The sequence below is a fragment of the Ursus arctos genome, unplaced genomic scaffold (assembly GCF_023065955.2).
Source record: "Ursus arctos isolate Adak ecotype North America unplaced genomic scaffold, UrsArc2.0 scaffold_30, whole genome shotgun sequence".
Taxonomy (NCBI): Eukaryota; Metazoa; Chordata; class Mammalia; order Carnivora; family Ursidae; genus Ursus; species Ursus arctos.
Window position 1 is genome coordinate 17,310,700 of NW_026622986.1, and position 22,045 is coordinate 17,332,744.

General features: G+C 49.3%; 1 protein-coding gene across 2 annotated transcripts in view; it reads left to right on the forward strand.

Moving 5' to 3' along the window:
• The window catches only part of DNAJC1 (DnaJ heat shock protein family (Hsp40) member C1), a 213,759-nt gene extending 202,287 nt beyond the window's left edge, over positions 1-11,472 (forward strand). For both annotated transcript variants that reach the window (XM_026478955.4, XM_026478954.4), the window contains 3 exons: positions 6,778-6,826; positions 8,228-8,685; positions 11,264-11,472. In XM_026478955.4, the coding sequence (XP_026334740.1) occupies positions 6,778-6,826; positions 8,228-8,685; positions 11,264-11,332 (576 nt within the window). In that variant the 3' untranslated portion in view covers positions 11,333-11,472. The remainder of the gene's footprint in view (positions 1-6,777; positions 6,827-8,227; positions 8,686-11,263) is intronic.
• Positions 11,473-22,045: the final 10,573 nt, after the last annotated feature.

A 22,045-nucleotide genomic window follows, 5' to 3' on the forward strand; every position in this document is an offset into this window, starting at 1 on the left:
ACACACCAAAACTTAGGTAATGCAGCTAATGCAGTTCATACAGGGAAAATTATAGCTTTAAATGCCTTTATTAAGAAAGAAGAAGGGGGGCGCTTGGGTGGCTCAGTTAATAAGCATCCAACTCTTCATTCTGACTCAGGTCATGATCTCGGGGTCATGGGATCAAGCCCCAAGTTAAGCTCGGCACTAGAGCCCTACCCCACCCCCCACCCCCCGAAAGAAAGAAAAGAAAGAGAAGAGAAGAGAAAAGAAAGAAAAGAAAAGAAAAGAAAAGGAAAAGAAAAGAAAAGAAAAGAAAAGAAAAGAAAAGAGGGGCGTCTGGGTGGCTCAGGTGGTTGAGTGACTGACTTGATCTTAGCTCAGGTCTTAATCTCAGGGTCATGGAGTTCAAGCCCCATATTGGACTTCATGCTGGGCATGGAGCCTACTTAAACAAAAGAAAGAAGAAAGATCCTAAATCAGTAATCTAACCTTCCACCTTAAGGCACTGGGGGGGGGGGGAATACTAAACTAAAAACAAGCAGAGGAAAGGAAATAACAAGTAGAACAGAAATTAATGAAATAGAGACTAGAAAATCAATAGAGAAAAATCAGTGAACTCAAAAGCTAATGCTTTGAAAATATCAATAAAATTCACATTTAGGTAGATTGACCAACAGGGGGGAAAAGGACATTACTACCAACCTTATAGAAATAAAAAGGGCTGTAAAAGGAATACTATGCCAGGAACAAATATATGCTAAGAAATTAGATATCTATTTTTCTAATAGATATAGATGAAATGGACAAATTCCTAGAAAGACAAACTACTAAAATTGAATCAAGAAGAACTAGCAATTGAAATAGATCTATAACAAGTGTAGAGATTGAACTAGTAATAAAAGAATCCACCTACAGGGGCGCCTGGGTGGCACAGCGGTTAAGCGTCTGCCTTCGGCTCAGGGTGTGATCCCAGCGTCATGAGATCGAGCCCCACATCAGGCTCCTCCGCTATGAGCCTGCTTCTTCCTCTCCCACTCCCCCTGCTTGTGTCCCCCTCTCGCTGGCTGTCTCTATCTCTGTCGAATAAATAAATAAAACCTTTAAAAAAAAAAAAAAAAAGTATCCACCTACAAAGAAAAGCCCGGATCTAGATGGCTTCATGAGTGAATTCTTCCCAACTCCTTTTATGAAGCCAGTATTATCCTTATACCAAACCAGAAAATGACAAGAAAACTACAGACTAATAATTTTATGAGTATGAATGCAAAAATCCTCAACAAAATACAGCAATATGAATCTAGCAACTTCTAAAAATAATTTTATACCCTCATCAAGCAGGATTTAACCCAAGAATGCAAAGCAGATTCAATATCTGAAAATCAGTTACTGTAAATACATTGTATCAATAGAATAAAAAACAAATATCACAAGATCCTCTCAGTAAAAGCATATGACAAAATCCAGCACCCATGAATGATAAAAATACTCAACAAATTAGGACTAAAAGGGAAGTGCCTCAACCTGATAAAGAGCATCTACTAAAAACCCCCAGTTAACATCATGCTTACTGGGGTAAGAGGGGGTGTTTTCTTGCTAAGATAAGGAATAAGACAAGGATGCCTGTTCTCACTGCTTTTTTCAACATTGTACTAGAGGTTCTAGTCGAGGCAATTAGGCAAGAAAAAGAAATAAGATTGAAAAGGAAGAAGTCACCAGTCTCTATTTGCAGATGACATGGTTTTATATATACAAAATCTGAAGGAGTTAAGTTAAAAAACTGTTGGTACTAATGAGTTCAGTAAGATTGGAGGATACATATCAATGCAAAAATCAGTTTTACTTTTATAGAACTGCAGTGAACAACCTGAAAATTAAATTCAGAAAATAATCTCATTTATAATAGCATCAAAAAGAATAAAATACTTAGGAATTAGCTTAACAAAAGTACAAACTTAAACTCTGAAAACTACTATAAAACATTGTTGAAAGAAATTGAAGATCAAAATAAATGGAAAAATATCCCCTGTTCATGGATCAGATGTCTTAATTATCACGATGGCAATATTCCCCTAAGTGTGAGAGCTAAAACTATAATTAGATCAATTGAACCTCATCAGATTTAAAAATTTCCATGCTTCACAGGACACCATTAAAGTGAAAAGACAACCCACAGAATGGGGGAAATATTTGCAAATCATTTATCTGATAAAGGGCTTATATCCAAAATACATAAAGAGCTCTTACAACTCAATAATAGAAGAAACCACCCAAATAAAAAATGGAGAAAGGATCTAAATAGACATTTCTCCAAAGAAGTTATACAAATGGCCAATAAACACATGGAAAAAATGCTCAATATCATTAGTCTCTAGGGAAATGCAAATCAAAACCACAAGATACTACTTCACACCCACTAAGATGGCTAGAATCAAAAAGTTTGATAACAAACTTTTATTCCGTAACAAATGTTTGCCAAGATGTAGAGAAATCAGAAGCCTCATACACTCACTGCTGGTGTAAATATAAGATGGTGCAGCCATATTGGAAAACAGTATGGCAGTTCCTCAAAAAGTTAAATATAGAATTACCATATGTCTCTGCAATTCCACTCCTAGGTATCTACCCAAGATAAATGAAAACATTTTGCCCAAACAAAAACTTATACACAAATGTTTATAACAGCATTATCCTCAATAGCCAAAAAATTGAAACAACACAAATGATTATCAGCTGATGAATGGATAAACAAAATGAGGTACATTCATACAGTGGAATATTATTAAGCAAAAAGGAATGAAGTACTGATATATACCACAACTGGGATGAACCTGGAAACCATTACCCTAAGGGAAAGAAGCCAGCCACAAAAATCCATATTTTATATGTTTCCACTCATATGAAAGTCCAGAACAGGAAAATCTATAGAGACAGAAGATAGATTCATGATTGCTTGGTGAGGAATGGGATGGGATGGGGAGGATGATAGCTAAAGGGTATAAGGTTTCTTTTTGAAGTGATGAAAATGTTCTAAAGTTGGCCATGATGATGGTTGTACATAACAGTGTACTAAAAACCACTGAATTTACATTTTAAGTGGGTGAATTGGATGGTATATGAATATATTTCAGTTAAGCTATTTTTTTAAGATTTTATTTAATTATTTGGGGGAGAGTGAGCGAGAGAGAGCATGAGTGGGGAGGGTGCAGAGGGAGAGGGAGAAGCAGACTCCCTGCTGAGCAGGGATCCTGACACGGGCTCGATCCCAGGACTCAGGGATCATGACCTGAGCCAAAGGCAGACGCTTAACCAACTGAGCCATTCAGATGACCCTCAGTTCAGCTATTTTTAAAAAAAAAAAAAACAAGGGAGATCTTTGTGTACTACTCTGCAAAAATCTCCAAAATAATTATTAAACAAGAAAATGAGATGCAATTAAAAAAAAAAAAACTATTTCACATCCTATATGTGGTGGTAGTTGAATCTCTAAGGGAGTTAAAATTCATAGAACTATGTGACAAAAAAGAAAAAGATAATTTTATTGTATGGTAATATAAAAAAACTAAATCTTAGAAAACACAAAAGAAATTGGGAGAGAAGAGGATTGTCACCAGAATTGGTAAACCCTGGTAGTGAACATCAAGGAAGTCGTCGAGAAGAAAGTCACACTTGAGAGTACCTTGAAGGATGGTTTGGCTCTAGACAGATATTTAAGAGGTTTGTTAAGAGGAAAATCATTTCAGGCAATGTTAACGATAAGCAAAAGTACAGGGTAGGGAATTTCTGACTATCTGGGGAAGCGTTAATTATTCAGTTCTGCTCAAAGAAAAGCCATCTACAAGAAAGAGAATAGATCAAATTGTGGGTCTCCTTGCGTGTCAGGTTAAGAATTAAGGGGCGCCTGGGTGGCTCAGTCGGTCAAGCGTTTGCCTTCAGCCCAGGTCACGATCTCAGGGTCCTAGGATTGAGCCCCATGTTGGGAATCCCTGCTGAGCAGGGAGTCTGTTCCTCCCTCTCCCTCTGCCCCTCCCCCCACCCCACTTGTGTGCTCCCTCTCTCTTAAATCTTTTTTTAAAAAAGAATTAAACAGTGTACAATCAGTGATGAGCCATGAAAGGAATCTGATCAGAACTCTGTCTTAAGGGTGTTACTCTATAAAAATTATTAGTAAGTAGGAGTCCAGTTAGACGACTGTTCTAGTGGTTCAGTCAAGTGAGAATGAAGAACTAACACGGGAGGTGACACTCTGAGAGAAGGGAACAGATGGGGTTGACATTGCAGAGCTTGTGGCAGCTGGCTGGGGAGCAAGAGAAAAGTCCAGAACCTGACTGTTAGGTTGTGAGCCTAAGTGACTGGGATGATAGATAGCACTATCAAGAAAAGGAAGTGAAAGCAGAGAAGTTGATGAGTTTAGTTTGAGGAACTAGGAGACCTCTAAATAAGAGATTTAGTGGCAGCTAAAGAGAGGAGCCATGTAGCATAGCAAAAAGAGAAGACGGCCCATTTCTTCATCTATAAAATAAGAGATTTGGATTCCAAAGGCGGTATATTATAGTGATTGAGAGCAAAGATTTTAGAACCCAACTTGCCTGGGCTCAGCTACTCATTAGCCTTTTAATCTTGGACATGTTATATATGCCCCCTGGGCCTCAGAGTCTGTAAAATGGGGATAATAATTGTATACCTACCTAATATGACTGCTGTGGGGAGTATGTGTACAGACAGGTATCTTAGAACAATGCTCGGGACAAAGAAAGCTTATTGTTACATAGATGAAGTCCTTTTCGATCTGATGATCCGTTGTTGCTATATGGTCAATTTCTGTGACACTGCTGTTCCCAGGTAGAGGTCAGGGCCAGAGGTACAGGTTAAGCATTCCTTTTCTAAAGTAATATTGAACAGTGGTATGAGATACCAAAGGAGAAAATGGAAAGGACACATGAATGGCAAGACAGAGTGGTGGGGAGCATTATATTTGGGGTTGGGGGGCAGTAGGCAGTGAAGGAACATTTGGATAAAGAGAAAGCCAAGTGGAGTAGAAAAGACAGCTTAAAGGAAGATCATCTTTTAGAATGCAGGCCACTTGAGCTCAGTGGGAAGAATTATGGGACATATCTGATGGACAGGAAGAAGCTGAAGATGAAAGCAAAGCAAATTCATAGGTGGAGCATAGTTCTGTGAAAATTCAAGAGGAAGGAAGATAATTTCTTTCTTTGAATTGGGATAAAAGATAAGAATGATATATGGTGATGCAATTGAGACGGGAAAGTTGGAATGCAAGGAGGCTCATGTTGGAGAACTTCCTTTTTTCTTACAATAAATAAGAAACAAGGTCATCTGGAAAGAATGAGGAAGGTGGGGAATAAAATTGAAGAGTGTTTCTAAGCAGCTTTAAATATTTTCTCTAATTCTGTCCTTTGTATGAATGAAAAACAAATGATCCATGTCAACTATAATAGGTAGTATTTACTGAGCCTTTCATATCTGCTCGGTATCATGCTAAGAGCTTATTTCAAATTTAGAACCTAATAGGCAAATGGTATTACTAGTATTATCCACATATTACAGAGGGTAATGCATGACACAGAGAAAGGATTAGAAATTGCTCAAGGTTACCCAGCTAATAAGAGGTGGGACCAAGATAAGTCTCCTTGAGTTCTTAACGATCATGCTTTCTGAGGTTTTACTTTCAAATTTCATTAAAGCAGTGAAACATTGGCTCAAGAATATGCATGCATTAATGGGATAGAATATGAAGTATAGAAAAACAGTGCGTGTATACAGTGGAACATTTCATAAAGTCACCATTTCAAATAAGTAGGGAAAGGATGGCTTAATTGATAAATTCATTGAGCGATTAACTATATTTAATTTTTTTGAATTAATTATGACCCTTTATTTTAAAATATGTATAACAGAAGTCAGAACAGTGGTTGTCAGTGGGAGAGTAGAGATTAAATTAGGGGCACAAGAGAACTTTCTGGGATAATAGGAATATTCTATAATTTGATTAGAATTAGGATGGTTACATAGGTCCTTTTTTTGGTTAAAATTGATTGCATTGTACATTAAAAATCTGTACATTTAACTGTATGTAGATTTTATCTCAATTTAATTAAAGGAAATCCATATGTAGATCTTCAAGACATTGTTAAATGAAAAAAGCAAGGTATAGAATGAGACAGAAGATGTGATGCCATTTGTATAGAGAAAAAAGAAATAATTGCCACTGAACAAAATTATTTCTGTGGCTCCACACTCATGTATGTAAAGGTCCCATGGGTCTTGGGTCTAACTGCCCTACTCCACCAAGAGATTCTGCCTCTAGTGTCTGTCTTCTACGTTCTTGTGGTTTCCTGAGTGCAAAGAAAAGACAGATGTTTATGTTCTAACATTAGTTAGGAGTACTGTTTATAATACTCATTGGCATAACATTCTCCGATGAAGAAAGATATTCTGTCAGCAAATCCTAACTAAGAAACATGACTTGTTTGTATAGTATATTTTGAAAAGCAGCCTAGTATAGTGCAACCGGTGTTGAACTAGAAGTTTCAGGTGATCAAGTTCCTGTTCTGACTCTGCTACCGATCACATGGCTATTTTGGACCCAGCCATTTAATCTTTCTGGGCTTCAATTTCCTTGTTGGCTAAATGAGTGGATGGATGACTGAGGGTCCTTCCAGGCCTAAGATTCCATAAACCCATTTCATTCACATGGACCTTATGTGAAATAGGTGATTTGACCTACAAGAGACATATGGAAAGTAAGGTTTTCTTTGCTTTTATACTTTGGTACAGGTGACAACCAAAGCCAAGCAACTGAAGGATTCAGTTACCTGCTCCCCAGGTGAGTTAGCTCCTACTTCATCCCACTAATCTAAAGCGATTTCTTCAAAGTAAATCCCCTTTTATAATAACTACTCTAAATACAGTGTATTTAGAGTATAAATACAGGTTTAGTGGTTTTGGCCAATGAACTCTACTGGTCATATCCCTAAATGGGGTCAAATCAGAGGCACCAACAAAACAATCCAGCCCCCCCCCCCCACACACACACACTGGGGGCTAAGATGGATTTAATAAGTTTAAAAAACTATAAAAGCCTTGTACATGGCTACTTTGGGTGGCGGGGGCATACAGGGGAAAGCCACTCTGCACACCCCACACATGCACTGTGTGCTTTCCCCACACTGTCCACCTCGTCACCACCATCCACACAGGACAGCCTCTCAGAATAGACAAGCAGCTTTCCCAGGAATCTATGTTTCTCAAAGTATGTTTCCTCCAGCCTGGAATTTTGCTAGAGTCTCTGTGCTGTTTGCTTGGATCCTGGAAGAAAGTACTTCCTAACACCTTCCAACTTCACTTAAATACAGGTCCCAAAGAGAGCAATGCAGGTGAGCAAACCCAGAAAGTCATCCCCAGGGCTCTGCAAGCTTCAGGAAAGAGGGCATTTCTAGATTCCTTTTCCACTGACACAGTTATTTGTTGGCACAGAGGCTGAAACAGGCAATGAGAGGCTATGGGAAAGAAGCCTGCCTCCAAGACACTCTCTAAAAATGTATTCTTGAAAACACGGTGCGGTGTAGACTGTTGCACAGATGCGGATCTTACTAGAGCATTGGCAGGGGGGCAGTAAAAAGTGTGAAAAGAATAAGAGCTATGTAGTTGAACATTCTGTAGTAGCTCTGAGATGCCACCGTGGCTGGGAGACAGTCTGTTTGCCCTTTACTGTCCAACATGGCGGCACAGCAGCACCAGGAGCAGCTTTGGGCGGAGAGCGGGTCCCACAGAGTCGGTGGCTCACCTGCAGTTGTGAGCACAGCACAAGGCTTGACAAATTCATTTTAGCTTTGCTAATGGAATTAATAACAATTCTGGATGGTCAAGGACATCCTTCCTTACCTAAAAAGTGGCAGGTTATTCCTTCTCAAAGAGCTCTTTGCATTCTTTGGTCACACCCTGACTCTGTACATAACCCACTGTCCCTCAAAGTGTTGGAAAGGACAGAAACTTGGTCCAGGCAGAACTGGGTTCAAATCCCACCTCTGCTGCTTTCTGAGTCTGATTTTGGTCATCTGTAGATTAGGACAATGATACCTATCTTTCTAGAATAGTGTGGAAATTAAGTAAAATAATATACGCAGAAGGCCTTACCACCCTGTCTGCTGTGCTGGGGGCAGTGCTGTTACTCTTGTCACCTGACCTGACCCACCTTTCCGTCTGTGTGATATGTCCTTCCTCACAGGAATGGTCAGACTCTCTGAACTCAAATCCACAGCTCAGAATTCCAGGCCCACCAAGGCCACCACGGCCTTGCCAGATGACATCATCACCCAGCGAGAAGACGCAAAGCAGCCCGGGGAGGACGACGAGGAGGACGAGCAGGAGGAGGACGATGAGGAGCAGGAGGCAGTGGTCCCGGGGAGCCGGCCACGGAGGCGAAGGCCAGCCAAGCCGCCTGAGGCCACAGCAAAGGTGGAGCCAGAGGAGAAGTTCAGAGGGAAGAGGCAGAAGGACTTTGATATATCAGAACAAAAGGAATCCAGTGATGAGGAGAGCCAGAAGAAAGACAGAACTCGTGCTGCTGAGGAGCCATGGACTCAGAGTCAACAGAAACTTCTGGAATTAGCATTACAGCAGTACCCAAAGGGATCCTCTGACCGCTGGGACAAAATAGCCAAATGTGTCCCATCTAAGAGTAAGGTGGGTGAGGTGGGGGAAGAAAGAGGCCTCTGCACTGGTTTCAGAACACCACTGACGTGGCTGCAGCCAGCTTCCCGTCATTCTGCACCTTATTCTTACCCTCGTACCTCCAGCTGCCCATGCGATCTTATCTACCAGTGGTCTTCCAGTGTAGTTCTCCTGACAGCATGGTGAATCTGTGCCCCGGATTGATTAGCGTGTATAAATGAGGTCAAGATCCTAAGGTAACCATTCTACAGATCAGTTGGTTTTTCTCAGGGAAAATTCCATGTAGAGAACATAAATTTCACTCACAGCAAGTGTGCCAACCTTCTGGAGCATTCGCCCCAGTCTGGCAGTTTGAAAGCAGCACAGGATGGCTGGGCCACACCCTCACCCTCCGCCATGGAGCGGGGGTGGCTGTGGCAGGCCGGCAGGCCCTCCCTCGCGGGTAGAGGCTCCCTGTAACCAGAGTCGGGAGGTGTTTCCCTCTCGCTCTGCAATGCGAGCCTTCACCCGAGAGCGTATGTGTGGTAGGTGACCGTGGCGTCGTGGTCATCGGGCCTGCAGTGCACGTCACTCTGGACTCCGCAGCCACCCTGGGCTGACCTGAGACTCTGGAGGCAGGGGTGTGGGTCCGGGCAAGGATGACATAGGATTCAGCCCACCCTGGAGCCCTGACCGTTTATACTTAACTCTTTTCCCTGTTTACAGCTCTTAGGATCTGCTTAAATACACCTGCAGACAGTTTTCAAACAAAACCTCAGACAGGTGGGCGGGTGGGGTGCCCCCGGGAGAGCCAGCCTCACCCCAGTCTTTGCCTACTGTCTGCCAGTTCGGGGCTGTGGAGCTCTTGGTGTGACCCTTCTCGTTCAGGCCTTTCCTGAAAGGCACACTGTCTCCTGGGTTTCTTTCCTTGTCGCCCTCCTCTCAGTCTGAGGCACCAGGAACTCTGAGAAATCAAAAGAACCAGTCTCCTCTGCCTTCTGTGCCTCTATCACTCAGTAGCCTCTGGGCACATTGATGTTCATTTACATTCTTATTTTTTTTTTAATTGAAATTCTATGTTGGAAAATCTAGCTCGTGGCCATGAATGTCCCCGTGTGTACAGGTCTAGTTATCTATCACCTACTTGAAAATGATGAAGTTGAGAATTCCCGGGGAGAAAAATAAACCATTAGCAGTTGATCTATTTGAGAAACACAGATTCTCCCAGCCTCTCCAACTGGTTTGCCAGAAGTAATTATTTTCCCTGAATTTCTCTAGCATCTGTCAGGACACAGGCATCTACATGTGTGATGAATTGCCATTGGCTTAAAATGAAGGAGCTGGAACTGCGGATTCCTAAGGATAGAATATTCAGAAACCCATTGCCTCAGGGTTTGGAAACCCTCCTGTTTGAACCAGAAATAAGCAGCACTTTTATTGTCCTGCAAGTGTTCCCCTTAAGCCTTGACATTAGAACCAGTTCCAGGAGAGGTGGCCTGCTGGCTCGCCTGCTGCGGAGTGACTCCCTGTAAGTGGCCTGCAAGCCACTGGGAACGCTGGGCCTGAAGGAAGAGTGTTTGCCTGAGGCGCATTCCCGGTCGGACTCAGGGGCAGGCCTGCTGCTGGAGCTCGGGTCGGGCTGTCCTCCGGGGAAATGTTGGGGCTGCACTGGTGTCATGCACCAGGCTGCACCAGTGGGCAGCAGAGCTAGAGGAAAAGGCTGATATTTCCAAAGACCCTATACAAGTAGTCTCTGGGGAACCAGAAAAGGCACTAGGAGAAGAAGCCCTCGTACCACTCCTAAGCTAGAATCATAGGAAGAAAATAACATCCACGCTCTGTCCATGGCTGATAAAAGCATCTGCCACGGAGCAGAAATTGTTTCACTGAAGACCTCAAGTTAGTGAAGGCTGCCAGTGCCACTGAGGTGAACAGAAACAGAAACGGATTCTGGAAAATACCTTGTGACAAACAGGAGAGTAACGAGGCCCCTCCCCAGCATCACCCCAGCTCTGCGTAGGCCCCGGATCCTCACCCCTTGACAGCTACAGGCAGCTGGGATCTGAAGCCGGTAGCTCTGCAGCGACAGGCCAGAGGATCTGGGTGGGGCCGGGAGAGCAGGAGGAAGAGTCTGGCACCCTCCCTGCCGTGGTCCTAGGAGGGTAACGGGGCCACCATAGGAAGGTCCCAGCCGCCCCTTAAGGAGAGGCAAACCCAAATGAGAATGATAAATGCCTGGCCTCAAGTTTTTTGGTTCCTCTGAAGGGCCATGTGATGATACAGTGAAATATTAAGAAGGATCATTATCATGAGCAAGTGGAAATCACAATCATGGTAACAATGGTGCACCTCACACACAGCGGCCCGGGGCCCCTCTGCGCGGTCGCTCACACCCCACCCCGGGCAGGCGCCCTTCTCCTGGCGCCTGCGTGGCCTGGCCCGCCGGTGAGCAGCCGGACCCAGCCAGCCAGTCGCACGCAGCTCGGTGCCGGCGAGCAGACGCCAGGGCCGCACTGACGCAGGGGCCGCCGGCAGGCCGCAGCGGGCTCAGCCCACGACGCCCACTGACCTGTGGAAATAACGTCTCACCTCTCTCTCTCTCTTCCCACAGGAAGACTGTATCGCTAGATACAAGTTGCTGGTTGAACTGGTCCAAAAGAAAAAACAAGCTAAAAGCTGAATATTCTGGAAGATGATGTTCACCTTCATTTTCCAAAATGATTATTTTAAAAGTCTTATGCAGAAATTTGCATTTTGTACCTCAGTATTTCTAAACGTCATGTGCCTTAGTAAAAAAAAAAAAAAAAAATTTAAAACAAATTTTTAAGTGTTGTGCTATATTGTTTAAACAAAGACTGTGTTAAAGGAGAGAAAGGATCTGGGTGATTAACAGCTTCGCTTTTCTCCTCGTGGCCCAGTTTACGGCCCCGCACACGAAGCCAGCAGTGCTGACAGTCGGCACATGCAGGATTCTGAAGGAACACGGGCGGGACGGGACGTGTGAGGGTTAGAGCTACTGTGTCTCTGAGCGAGGAGCTCAGCGCTTGCGGGGCTCAGGGCCGGGGGACGCAGGTGCTCAGAGCTGGGGGAGGCTGTCTGAAGCAGTTCGGTCTGTCTAGAAAAGAGGCCGTGCCCAGGAACGAAGACAGAGGGTGACGAAGGTCCCGCACTCCGCTGTTCGGGTGGTTCGGCGGAGATGCGTCCGCGACGACGCGAGCCCGCCGAGGATGAGCAGGGCCGGGCTGGAGGCAGCGGCGTCGCGCTGTCCGCACCGGGGTGCTAGCCTGTCCCGCCCGCGACTCCTCCCCGTCACCGTCGGCGCCTTTCTAAATCCCCGTCACGTGCTCAGGGCTGGCGGGCGTCTGCGGAGGGCAAGCTGCCTCACCGTGAAAGCCGGGAGGGTCGCCAGGGCACGTGCGAGGGAGGGGACGGGATCGAGTATGTTGAAGAGCTCGCTTTCCTCCGGGGACGGAACGAGGTTAGTTTCGTGGGGAAGGGTCACCAGCGGCCACCACGGGCTGTGGAAGCGCGGACGCCCGCGGAGGCCTTGCCCTCAGCGCTCAGCTCCGGCGCAGCTCCCCGAGGACGCTGTGGGCGGCGGGCCCCCTCAGCGAGCCGAAGAGCGGGCCCCACGCTGCCCTGGTCCCCCCACCCCCACCCCGTCGTCTGGCCGCAGCTCCGTCCAGCCCCGTGCAGGGAGGGAGGGAGAGCCCGGCTGGCCAGCAGCCCCCGGCTGTGTCCCGGGTCGGGGGCCGGACGGGCCGGGAGGGGGGCAGGGCGCCGGTGTCGTCAGGCCGTCCTGTCCCAGCCGGGCCACCCCTTCTGCCGGCGAACCAGAGCCAACAGCTGATCCCCCAGAGCCTTCTCCTGAAGCCACAGGGCTGTCCCTGTGCACCTGCTGCGGCCACGGCCGCCTCCCCATTCATTCCGGGGTGTGAGGGAGAAAAATGCGACGGAGAGAAACAGTGGCGAGCACGCCGTTGTTCTGGCTTCGTTCTGGCCCCGGGACCCCCTCGCCTCTGAGTCCAGCTCCAGGCCTGTCTTTCGTGCCACTTGGTGGTCCGGCTTGTGACCTTCTGGGATTCTGCGAGCCTCCTTCCATTCGAATACCCTTTCTACCTGCCGTACTTTGCACTGGGTTCCTGTCCCATGTACCCCCAAACTGCATTACAAGAGTTCTGGGCTTCCAGCTTGGGGAGAGCCCCACAGGAGCCCAAAGATGCCCAATGCAGTACAATCGAGGATACGATTCCCTGATTTGCCTACCAGCCTCATCTTTTCTAGACTTAAGAAGACAAGGCTCTAGCACAGCTTTCTACCTGTGACTATTCTGCCTACCAAGTTCTTTAAAAAAAAAAAAAAAAATTCAGAAAGGGGCCCTTTCCTCAGGGGATTCTGGGAGCCGCCAATTTTTGTTGAAGTAGGTGGGCCAGGGGTTCCCAGAGTTCAGCCACACTCCAGAGACCTGTGGGATTCAGTGTGAGCAAGGTCATGGCCAAGAAAACAAAGGAGCTTCCAAGAGGAAGTTGCTACACCGATCACGGGGGGCATCAAGCACCCACGGCCAGGCCCACTGGCAGCCCCCTTCTCCAGGCCCAGCTCCCCTTTCCAGAGCCACCAGGGGCAGCCTTAGCGACAGGAGCTCCAAGGCCAAGCTCTGTGACATCAGGCGCCTTGGTTTACCTCGTTGTCTCCCTTCCTCGACTGGAGAAATAGGAAATAATGACAGCTGCCACGTTGTTAGGACGATAAAGCGAGATAATCTGCGCAAAACCTTTAACATCATGCGGGGCATGTGGAAAACAGTAAGCTCTCTTCATCTGTCTGACCATCCAGCCTTGCTGTTAGCGTCCTTTTAAGAGGCTGCTGACGCATGACAGGGCCGATGGGCCCGATGGGGCCCCCTGCGCCTCACCTCCTGCCTGCCCCAGTTCCTTGCCTGGGGAGCCCCAGCTCACTGGGGGACCCCCCCAGGCACCTGCGACCCTGACAAAATCTCCTGTTCCAGTTGTGTCATCTTCAGGGAGGGAGTCTGCGTATTTCACTAGGTGTCCCCAAGGGTCTCTCACCCCCAAAAAAAAAAAAAAAAAAAAAAGCCTCTTTACAGCCTCTGCTGTCATATTTATCCTGACATGGCCCACGGACAGAGAAACACCGCAGACGTGGCCTCCAACCAGTTTCAGGCCCCAGCCCTGCTGCTCATGAACTGGGGCCTGGACCAGCCTCCCTTCAGCCTCTCAATGCTCATTTCCTGCCCCGAGAACTCAGATGCGATCGAGTCAGTGAGTGGCCTCACATGAAGGAGGCCTCCACACCCGTGGCAGCCTGGCCCGGTCCCTGCCTCGCCCTCGCAGACGGTCTAAGGAAAGGCCAGAGCTTTAGAGTCAAAAGAGCCACATCTAAATTTTGGGTCAAGGGCAGTAAGCAAGGAGTGGGAACCGAGTCAGGAAAGTTGTCTTGGATGCTTGGGGTTTGGAAGGAGGCAGGGGTGGGGGGCCGGGCAGGGAGCGTGGAGACAAGGCTTGAGGCTCAGGATTTGGTTTCGATTCTTCGAGGTCCACACCCCAGTCAGACCCTAGCAGAGAACAAACAGCAACACTGACCATTTCTGCTGCATTTGGGAAGCCCTGGGTGGCGGCGGGCGCATGCTCTCCTGATGCCATCCTGCCGCCTGGCCCCCCAAGTCTCACCGGCCCCCCCGCACAGCCAGCTGGGGCCCGCAGTGGAGCCACGGCTTTGGGGCCTTTGCCCTCCTCTTCTGGGAGGACAGGTCTTTTATCCTTTAGTGATTCAGGTTTACTTTCTCCACTGGAACAAAAATCTCCCCGCTTCCATTTCTCTAGACAGTTTAGAGCTCCAATTTCTAGCGCCCGCTCACACGTCTGACTTCTCACAGAACCCCAGCTGGCCGACCAGGTCCGGCCCTGCGGCCAGCTCTCCTGTCCACGGCCGGTGGCGCCGCACAGCCCACGGGGTCTAGAGGTGTCGCGTGGCACAGGCGGAGCGCAGCTCCTTCTCAGCTGTGCCTTACCCAGCTTTACTGGTGGAAGCACGACGGACCACACGGCTTGGATTTACAACAGGGAATCTGCTGCTTCTATGGCGCTGGTATGGGAACCATCTAGAAGTCCTACACAAGCCTCTCATCTGATCAGTCCCGTCGTATGCTGGGCTAGACAGCCCAGCCCCACGAGGGGATGATCGTTTTTGATTGGAACATTGCAGCCACTGGGTTTTCTCATGGGTGTGTCTTCAAATTCCCTGCTCAGTTTTAGAATAAGATCATAATAAGCTTTCTACTGTAACTGTTTTGAGAGAACTTGAAGAAACGCCTCTTACCTCAGGACTTTTTCTTGTTATGTGCGAGTCCCACCCCCCAAGCCACATCCACCTACCCCTTTGAGAGCAAAGAACTAATCCCTTTAAAATACCAGCTATTTGATTCCTCCTCCGGTCTGTGGGGTATTTGTTGCAGTTGGTTTAGCAATTAGGTTTCTCCCTAGAATCTACAGGGCACAGTTTAAATTGTGATATTCTGCGCACAGGATGGACCATATGCTGTGCAGGACAGTCCCAGTTTACACCTTTACACCTTACTGCTTGGACAGTGTGTTTGTTACATGGTCACGGGTCTGTGTGGGATTGCTAACAGATGGAGGTCCCCGAGGCCCCTGAGGGATTCTGAATTCCCCCCAAGAGGACAGACAGCCGAGAGACTTCAGCATACATTCGGTTTGCCTTTGCCCTAGAAAGGCCCAAGGGTTGAGGGGTTCTACGGATCCTGACCCCCAGCTCCTCCTGAGGGACTCCACCCCACTCAGGGGAAACTGAGGCACGGGACATGCTTGCCGAAGTCAGAGCCCAGCCTGAGCAGGAGCTCCTGCAATGGGCCCTCTGGCACCAGTGCTCGCGGCCTTCCACGCCCTCACCACAGGCCACCCGTTTGGTCCCAGTGCCTTCAAGCGAGCTGGGGCTGTGTCTGGAGGCTGAGGGACCCCAGGGTAGGACCAAGCGGCTTTGATTATTAGTCAAGATCAGACATTGGTAAAAACAGATTTTCACATTCAGTCCTAAATTTTTTAAAGTTCCTTCTCACCAAATGGTCCTACAACAAAGCCAGCTTTCCACCTAACAGGCTGAGAATACATGCCGTGGTCTCAGGTCTCACCTCTGCTCTGCGCACTCTGGCGGGCACTCCAGGCCAGGGACAGTGTGGCCCCGGGACACCTTGGGGCTCCAGGCCCTCTGTGCTCCTACAGCCTTCCCAGGGCGCAGACGAGGGTCACAGGCCCCTATACAGACAGCAAAGGTGGTGGGTGGTAGCCCGGGTCTGGCATGCAAACCGGGGGAAGTGGCTTTCTTTTGGGCCACTCGTGGCAATGAAGGGCCGGGCTGCCCCCGAGGGAGCCTCGTGCCACCTGTAGCTGGGGATCGGCCGGCCAGGAAGCCGCCCCACGGTCTTGGCAACAGTCCCAGTCTCCTGTTTGAGTCAACTACTTGGCCTTCAGCCTCAGACTTTATTCACGGGGGAGCTAAATTAACACGCTGTAAAACTGAGCGGCTACAATTATTTTCCTCTGGTCTGCTGGAAAAAAAGAACAGCTTCACATAGAACAGAGAAAGGGAAATCACTTCATCAATCTGATTCCCAGGCGGAAACCACTAGTGTGTGAAAGCGCAGTGTCCCAAAGCAAGCTCCAGAGGATTCCCAGTGCTGCTGCAGCCTCTCCATGCGGGGGGGTGGGAGGCAGACCCCCCCACCTTGCACTACTCCCAGATGGAAGCCTATGGAACAGGGTTCTCAAACTCAGCTCCCTGCCTCATCCCCTCAGCTGGAGCCCCCACTTCGGAAGCAGCTCCGGAACACAAGAAAAACACCCACTTGTCCCCTCTTGCCTCCACTGCCTGTAACAAGCCAGGTGTGTGAGGGTCCCCAGATCAGCGTCTCCTGAATTATTACGGGAGCGTCACTCCGCCAAGGCCATCTGCAGTTACCACAGTTTAAAAAGAATCCCAGTTTTACAAAAGGAAATGGACCAAGATTTGAGTGGCAACGGGGCCTGTTCAGTAGGTCCTGAGTTCTAAAGGAAAACGAACACTCTGTTAGGTTTTGTGTTCCATCGTTACTCAGAAAACTTTTGTCTTTAAAGAATTGTAAAATTTGAGGGGAAATATCAAATTGCTTATCCCAAATTATCTTGGTTCCAATCTGTTTCAGAAGGAAGATGTTACGGCGGCAAACAGTAGATGTCTCTAGACGTTAGACTCCGCTTGTCTCCCTTTTTAAGAGGCTTGGCTGTTGGAAATCTCTTGGGCTAAAATGAGATTTATCCTGTTATGTTAAAACTGGAATTTAAGAATTAAATTTGCCTATTTGCCTGGGGCGGTCTGACCAGAACAGGAGAGAAGGGCATCCCGGCCGGGGTGGGACAGGAGGGCAGGCACTGGGACAATACTGGGCACAGTGACCCCAAACTTGTTTCAGTCCCGAGACCGGTGGGCTCCACATCCTCCCGCCGCTCAGCACCCAACTCCTGGCAGCAAAGAAACCCACCCTTGCTCCCAGCAAGCTGCAGGGGCCCAGGCCTAAGAGCAAGGGCCGTGGGCAAAGGCGGCACACCCCGGGCCAGGACCCTGCCACAGTATGTGTCTCCAAGCCTCTTTGGTATCTTTTTCCTGGTCTTGGGTAGGACCTTGATTCCCAAAGTCAAACCAAACACACAGCTGCGGGAGTGGAGAAAGAGGACTGCTCTGATGAAGGAGTAAATGTAGGTCATAAAACAAAGACATTTTCAGGAACCCACTAAGTGGCAAAGCGGTGATTGTGGCAGGGCCAGAGAGGGCGCGCCGGCGTGTTCCGAGGTCACAGGCCTGCCTACTACAAAGCGCGAGGCCAGCAGAGCCACGCTCAGTCCCGCAGCAAAATCCCAGACTAAGCATCCCCATTGCGATTCAAACATCAAGGCCTCAATTGGAAGGAGGACAAGGCCCCAGAGGAGCAGCTGGGAGGGGAGGCTCACCGACACCCTGCAGGCTCTGGGGATGCCCGAGGAACAGGGATTTCCCTGCACTGGGCTTTCAGGAGCTATAAGTCTTGAGCCCTTAGCTGGGCTTTCAGGAGCTCTAAGTCTTGAGCCCTGAGCGCAGGAAGGAGGAGGGAGTTCTCAGAGGGCGCGAGGGGCCAGGAAGGGGCGGGAGAGCTGCCTGAGGCCAAGGGCACCCCGAGGCCGGCAAGGCCAGCAGGAACGACCCATCCGGTTCTCTGCCCTGGCTGCACGTTGGGCTTGTCCAGCACTCCCGAAGAAAAAACGCCCGGCCGCCGCCACTCCAGCGGTTCCGATCCCCCTGCCTACACGGTCCCAACCTGTAGGGGACCCGGGCGCTCAGCCAAAGGGAGCCACTGCACAAGGCTGGGAGCTTGCAAAGAAAATGTACACCTTATTTTGTTCAAAGAAGCCTCTGTACGGGAAGAGTTCAGCTGCAGAAAACAACTGTCTGTGCTTGCGCTGGGAGGACACCAGGAGAACCGGAGAGATAGTTGCGCCGGGAACAGCAGCGGTGCCAAAAATGTAAAAATCTCCTAATTAATCCGTCTGCTTGTTAAGTGAGCCAAGTGAAAAAACACCAGATGCATCAATCAGAATTTGAGGGAAATCAAATTAACTCGATCAGCAAAAAAGTGCATTTCTTCAAACTTCCGAAGGCACCATCAGAATCAGAATGCCGAGTTCCCTGCTGCGCACCGGGAGGTCGCTCTCGCTCCCCGCCTCACACCAGCCGGTGCGGTCCGCGCATGCGCCCTCGGCCTCTCACCGGCCCCCACGCCCCCGCCCCCCCCCTCAATCCCCACAGCCCTAACTGCGGCCCCAAGACGCACTTTCTGGTTTGACCCCACGGGGCCCGCCTAAAGCCCTGATGGCCAGAGGGCCGCGCTGCCTTTCAACCTTGCGAGGGTTCCAGTGCCTTTGGGAATGAAGCTCATGTAAATAAACAATCCAGGGGGCTCCCCGGCTGGTCCTCAGATTCCGATGCCGGTGCCCTCAGGCCGGCCCTCGGTTCCTGGCCCACCCTGTCCGCTCCCCCGCGGCCAGACCGGGTCGCAGACTCTGGAATCTCCCGGCCCCTCACCCGCAAACAAGAGGTTCGGGGACCTACCCTCCCCCCGCGCTCCAGCTGAGAAACAAGACTGCGTACAAATCTCCGGCCCAGAGCCCGCGACAGTCCGTCGCTTCTTCGGCCCTAGAAGCCTCCACTTGGTGCCACAGCCCCTTTCTCTGGCGGTCACCTCCCCCCCAGAGACCCCAGCTGGCCTGTCTTCCCCAGGCCTCCTGTGACCTTGTCCGTGTCCCTTCCCTGCTTTCGGGGTCCGCTCTGCACGGAGCGCAGTGGGACTCGGTCCCGGGGCCGCAGGCACAGCAGACACAGCGGACGCAACGTGGAGTGGCCGGCGCGGGCCCGGGACTGGCAGGTGCAAGTCGCCCCAGCAGTGAACGCCACCGCCTGGAAAGGCCCGGGAGGACGCGGCTGAGGCTTTTTGGAGCCCTCGGGGAGGGGAGCGCATGGGACTGGGGCTACAGCCGGACGCCCGACTGCAGCCCAGATTCCGAGGGGCCTTGTCTGCCACGCTCACCGTGGATCCGAGGGGAGGAGGAGGAGCATCTCGTTCCTGAGCTTATCATCACGTGCTTCTACCCTCCCGCCTCGACGTTGTTCTGGTTTGTAGCGATGCGCACTTGGCGGCTGGGGGCTGCTCACCCTCTCCAAGCCTCCATTTCCCAGCCTGTAAACTGCACACCAACACAGGCCTCATAGGGCTGCGTGGAGATGGAAGGAGACAAGGCCCACAGCGAGGTGAAGGGGTTCCACGAAGCCGAGCTCCCAGCCTGCCCTCGGGGTTGGCTGGGGTGGCCCCGCTGGCCAGCCACCCCACTCCCGCCCCAGCAGGACCCCACAGCGGGCCAACCAGCAGGTCCTGGGGTAGGGGGGACCCGGGAGCTGCGGTCCTTACACACCTAAGGCCTTAAAACCAGTTCGCCCTATAAGAAATTGCCTCGAGTGCTGTGCACAAAACCTGAAAACTGAAGTCACTTGAAGCTGCTCAAGGGATTTGAGAATCTCCAGTGAGGACCATGCCAACGAAGAGGCAATACATTGGTATCGGTTATCTGGGCTGCTGTTTACCGAGCCGGATCTGGAAAAATATACACGTGCCCTGCTGACCTCCCCCTTCTCTTCCCCCTTCCCCATCAGCCTTCCCTCTGTTTGCCGCAGTGCCAGGCCTTGCTGCCGTCCTTAGCACGTGGGACGCTGCCTCCTGGGACCGCAGCTGCAGAAACCACCTGGTGGCCCCTCCACAAGCTTTTTTTCACAAACCCACAGCACCTTTCCAGCCTCGTACTCTGGGCCCACTTGATGCCATTTGAGCAGCTCACACCCACCTCCCAGAAACCTGTTTTCCACAGCCCTGCAGGGTCGTCCTGCACCACATCTCTCCCCTCTTTCTCCCGCCTTCTCTCCTGCTCTAAGTCCCAGGGCCCCTCTCCCCAAGGAGACCACATGTCTGGAGCTCCTGCTCCGGGCGCCACCCCTTCCCCGCCTGCACCGGCAGCGATCCCTGGGTGGTGGCAAGAGAGGCCTTGGCCAAAAGTAATGGCTCTCCTTTGGAAGATTTGCTAGTAATAATGAGGGTTTCAAGCTGTGGGCCCGAGAAACTGGTCATCAAAAAGTATCTTTTCTAGAAGAGTCCATGTCGTATAAAGATGACCCACCGACACTTGTTGGACAGGACCTGTCAGGACTTGGGAAAACTGCACATCTGACCCGGAAAACTACTGAGTTACACCAGATACAAAATTCAGTTTCTGAGGCGCCTGGGTGGCGCAGTCGTTAAGCGTCTGCCTTCGGCTCAGAGCGTGATCCCAGCGTTCTGGGATCGAGCTCCACATCAGGCTCCTCCACTAGGAGCCTGCTTCTTCCTCTCCCACTCTCCCTGCTTGTGTTCCCTCTCTCGCTGGCTGTCTGTCAAATAAATAAAATCTTTAAAAAAAAAAAATTCAGTTTCTAAAATGTTTCAAGTATCTGCCACTTTTTATTTAAGTGACAAAAGCAGGGCACAAAATCATGTGTGTGCCATGATTCAACTCTGTAGGAAGAGTACACATTAAAATAGGAATATTGGCTATCTGTGTATATTTTAATATAAAAATTGCCAGTAGAATGATGGAGTAAATGAGACATTTCCTTTCTTGGGGCGCCTGGGTGGCACAGCGGTTAAGCATCTGCCTTCGGCTCAGGGCGTGATCCCGGAGTTCTGGGATCGAGCCCCACATCAGGCTCCTCCGCTATGAGCCTGCTTCTTCCTCTCCCACTCCCCCTGCTTGTGTTCCCTCTCTCGCTGGCTGTCTCTGTCTCTGTCAAATAAATAAATAAAATCTTTAAAAAAAAAAAAAAAGACATTTCCTTTCTTTTTCTAGTTTCCAAAGTTTTAGAAAAGGGGTCATGATAACCAGTCATTTAAAAAATATGTTCAGGCCAGCACGTAACTGTGTTACGAGCATCGCGAGGGGGCAGCTCGCACTTGTTCACAACAGCTGGTCGGCCCCGCAGCTCCCGGGCTGGGGCGCCAGGCCAGTGGGAACTGGGGGGAGTGGCTGCAGGAGGTGACCACGCGTGTGAGGGTCTGCCCCTCACACAGCCCTGCCAAGCCTCCCCAGTGACCAAATTCACAATCACAGGACACTCAGGGTTCACAGTAATCTTCACTGTCCTTAAAGCACTGGAAACAGTTATCGGTATGAAAGAGAGGTTTTTTTTTATGCCAATAACGAGGTGAGGGATGGGACTCTAAATGGAACCACAGTTGGCATGAATTTTTAACAAGGTAAAATTATTTAAAGATATAACAGCTTCCAAATGTTTATAAAAGATCACGACTTCACAAAGGCCTTGTTCGATTTACACAAAAGATGGCATCCACGAGGTTTCATCTGCAGTAAATAAAAACGAAGCTGAATGGTACTGTTCTCATTGAGAGTTCTAAAATCCAAAACAAAAGCCCATCCCCCTACTTTTAAAAGCAGAATTACATTTTACTGGAAGGCACCTTTTGCCTACAATTCCAGGAGCTTCTCCTGTCTCTTTGGGGGAGAGTCTGGTTACAGTGATCGTACTTTTGCCTGGTTGACAGGGAGTGTAAGGAAACAAGTTGGCAACCTGTTTTTCTTGGCATTCATTCTCAGTGCTTGTTCTTGACCCGTGACACTGACCACACACCCACAGGACTTAGGCACATAAGTTCAGACAGGAACCAGCAGATAGAAACCCGTTTCCAGCACAGCACCCTTTTCCAAGGGTCAAGTGCTAGGGAAGGAGCAGCAGCTCCCCCAGAAACTTC